This window comes from Halyomorpha halys, unplaced genomic scaffold, assembly GCF_000696795.3.
Source record: "Halyomorpha halys isolate HHAL.00 unplaced genomic scaffold, Hhal_1.1 Scaffold355.1, whole genome shotgun sequence".
Classification (NCBI taxonomy): Eukaryota; Metazoa; Arthropoda; class Insecta; order Hemiptera; family Pentatomidae; genus Halyomorpha; species Halyomorpha halys.
The window spans coordinates 20,669-24,225 of record NW_027110523.1 but is presented as its reverse complement, the minus strand read 5'-3'; the positions used below and the strand labels follow the sequence as shown (position 1 = coordinate 24,225).

Genomic DNA, 3,557 nt, shown 5'->3' with positions numbered 1-3,557 from the left:
ATATGGATCCCACGATTTCAAGAGAATGTGTTTCTGAAGTGAGTGATTATGATGCCTTTATTTGATATTAACTATAATGAATATTACAATGATATAAAACATAAAAATATAACTATGATTTGTGCTAAATGGTAGACATAATATTGTGACATGATGGCCATGCGCGTTGAGGCATAGGTCCCAAAGCGCTTGTGGATTCGATTCCAACCAGGGGCAGTTAATATTTAATTCTCTGCGGTCCCGAGAGAGTAATATTGACACTCCCAGCTTGGTTAGTACGACAAATTCAAAGTAGCTGCTAAAGGTAGGCAAAAAGGATTAGTAGGCCCACTTGCCGAACTAGTTCCCTCCAACCAATTACCAATACTAATATATTGCGCTAAACAAGTTAGCAAGAAGTTTGAATGAACGACCCCTATCTACTAACTTGCTACATGTGATAATGTTTTATTCGCTAAAATAAGGTCATCGATGTTCTTTGAACAAGGTTTTTTTAATATCTTGTTGTGGATCATGCTAAAAAGGTTTGATTATTATAAAGCGCACAGTATGTACTGAACGGATAGTTTCGTAAAACCATTATATGAGGAAGAGTGTCGTGATATATAAAGTTGATTTTCTTTATTATTATTGGTATTCCAGTTGGCAATTAATGCAACAAACTTCATGAAATATATATTGCTGTTTCTCGACAAGACCGTTAATACGGCTGATGGGGGTTCCAGAAATAGCATTTATTTATGTATTTCCACACATATTTTTATTATATATTTCAAGTCAGTTACTTGTGGGAACCGACCTACGATTCCTGGAAATGCATTACCTATATATTTAAACCACGAAGTAGACACCACAGACACCTAATTATGATATACTATATATAATTGTTTGAATATTCTCTCCAATGGTGTCGTGTTCACCAATTAACTGAACTATAATAGTTAGAAGGCATGCAAAAAACAAATCGGATTAGCATTAGCATTATTTACAACTGAAGCATACTTGATAGAGAGATAAAATTTAAGTTTACTTGATATGCTATTGGATTGAGAATACAGGATGGGATCATACATATTCTATTGACTCTAACTTTTAATTAATTTTTCGTTGAAAATAACTGCTTAGTACTACCACTCATCTTATGTGTGTTGCGTGTTTTAACGAGTTAGGGTAATTCCTCCTCTGGTAATTTCGCTTCACTGGAGTCCACGTCTTCAGGTCCTTCTTGACTCCCCTTCAACTGTACTCTTTTCGATGACTTCCCTAGAATGGATCCTCTTTCGTTCGTTGTTTGTTAGAGCTTTAGGGCGAAAAACCCAATTTTTACCAACGCCGATTTGACCTTCCTTGCTGATAACTCTTTCTTACCCTCTACTTTCCTTCCAGCCATTTCATTGGCTAATCATGTTTTGGAGTGAAACCTAGGACTCCACCCATACAAAACCAGCGGCTTCCTCTTGATCTCCAAAAGATATGAATGTTTTTGCTGTTTATGGCTTGGAGTATTATCTGCCCGGAAACACTCCGCAACACTTCTTGAGGTGGTTCCTCGATACTTCCAAACGCCGCTAACGTCTCAGATGTCTTACCTTCTGCCTGTAGTAGGATACTGCTGTTATGAATGTTCAAAATATCTATTTACTCGAACTAACTTCTTTTTTCTCTACCCGGTATATATGAATACAATAGAACTGTGGTTACTAACTCAGAAAAGACTATGGACTAAGCCAGAAATTGGACCACTTTCGACTTGTATCTATGTAAGATATTGGAAAATGTTTACAATAAAAAAAAGAAACATTATTGCAGGGCATTTATCTTTCAATAACTCTCAACTAACACTCAAACATCGGAGAGGACAATAAAGTACTGTATTTAAGTAACAATATGTCTTCACAAAACATGTGTTACCAGACTCTTTCACGGCCCATCCCTCAAGATTCTTACTGCCACCTTTGGTTCGCGAATCACGGCTTGGGATTTAGTGCATTGGAACTTATTATAAATAGTATTGATTACGGTGGCTAAGCCGATTCCATGTTTCATCTATAAACTATTAAACCTTGAATAATCAAATAAGTTTTAATTCCATCTACCTTTAAAATTGTTTACAATGACCTTTGATTAACAGATAGCCTGCGAAAGGGAGCCAGCGAGAATAGACTGCTGGGTGCCTTCGCTTACACCCTCCCAACCAAGAACGTGAGAGGAATATGGGTCGGGTATGAGGACCCGACGTCCGCAGCTGCCAAAGCCTCCTTCGCCAAGAACATCGGTCTGGGAGGAGTTGCCATCCTGGACCTGGCTTTGGATAATCCTTGGGGAGTCTGCGAAGGAATCGTCTACCCTATCACTAAGGCAGCCAGGCATTCTTTAGGTAAGCAAAGTGATATCGCCATCTTTATATGTTTGGATATCATAGAAAATTTACCGATGTACATCATAAAATAGTTTTTAATATAATAATTTTTTGGAATTTTGAATATTAGTAATTTGGAGAGAAAATGTTTGGGATAGAATGGTTTGATTTTAATCCAGAACTGGAGAAAAACATTTTTTTTTTTTTATAAAAGATAATGGTCCGCGTGTAGTCAAAGAAAAAACTCAAATAGTCATGAAACTTTTCTTTGACCGCACCCAGACAATATTCGTTTTATTACACGGTCAATTATGAATCTACCATTTACTTTTTTTAGATATATCCGACACAGGCTTTCTGAACGTGATAATTAAGAGAAAAATGGTGGAAATAAATGATGTATCTTTAAAAAAAAAATGTATACACCAACATAGTAAAATAAATGTTGTGGTTAAAAAAACGAAATATCAATTCTTTGACGTTTGCAAAGAATTGATAACTTTTTGCAACAGAACAAAACTAAAAACCCATATTATTATTTTAGGAACTTGTTTCTGGACTCAAAGAGTGACTTTTGTTAGTCACTACCTACAATAAATATTTCATAAAAAAATAATCAAATTGCGAAAATATAAAAACAGCTGTCTAAAAATCGATTGATTATGGACAAAAATGGTTCTAGAAAGGTTTTTGAAACGTCGTTTGTCCAGCAAGAGTTGTTCTACTTTCCTACTTTCGTAAAATATAAGTGAGTACGTTTAAATACATAAAAAAAGACGTTTGAGGTATTAAAGGACGTCTTTAAGGTGATATGGCTAGCAGAACGGCCGCCGCAGAAGGGAACGGATAATTCAAGAGCTAACAGGGAAAAAAAGTTATTACACCTTTAAATAACTTTAATTTTTCATTACTTTGATGAAAACTATACAGTTAAAAACCGAAATTGATGACTAAGCCAACCATGGTAAGGGAGAATAAAAAATAGAGGCTGTTCCAGATGTCACAAAAAATTCATTTTCTTCAAGTAAATAAAACAAAATGTGTAATTTTATATTAGAAAAAGGATTAATATTTACCTGCGCTATATAAGGGATGCAATAAATATCATTAAACGTTGAAGTATTTAAGGTATACTCTCCCTGAAGCTTATTTTATTGGAGAAATCCCTAAAACTTTTGTTTATTTTTCATTCGGAGTT

The 3,557-nt window shown here is 35.1% G+C and overlaps 1 protein-coding gene across 1 annotated transcript in view; it reads left to right on the top strand.

The window, feature by feature from the left end:
• Positions 1–3,557, top strand: part of LOC136796075 (chitinase-like protein EN03) — a 25,470-nt gene that overhangs the window by 20,925 nt on the left and 988 nt on the right. The window contains exon 10 of the mRNA XM_067048677.1: positions 2,132–2,377. Within this exon, the coding sequence (XP_066904778.1) occupies positions 2,132–2,377 (246 nt within the window). The remainder of the gene's footprint in view (positions 1–2,131; positions 2,378–3,557) is intronic.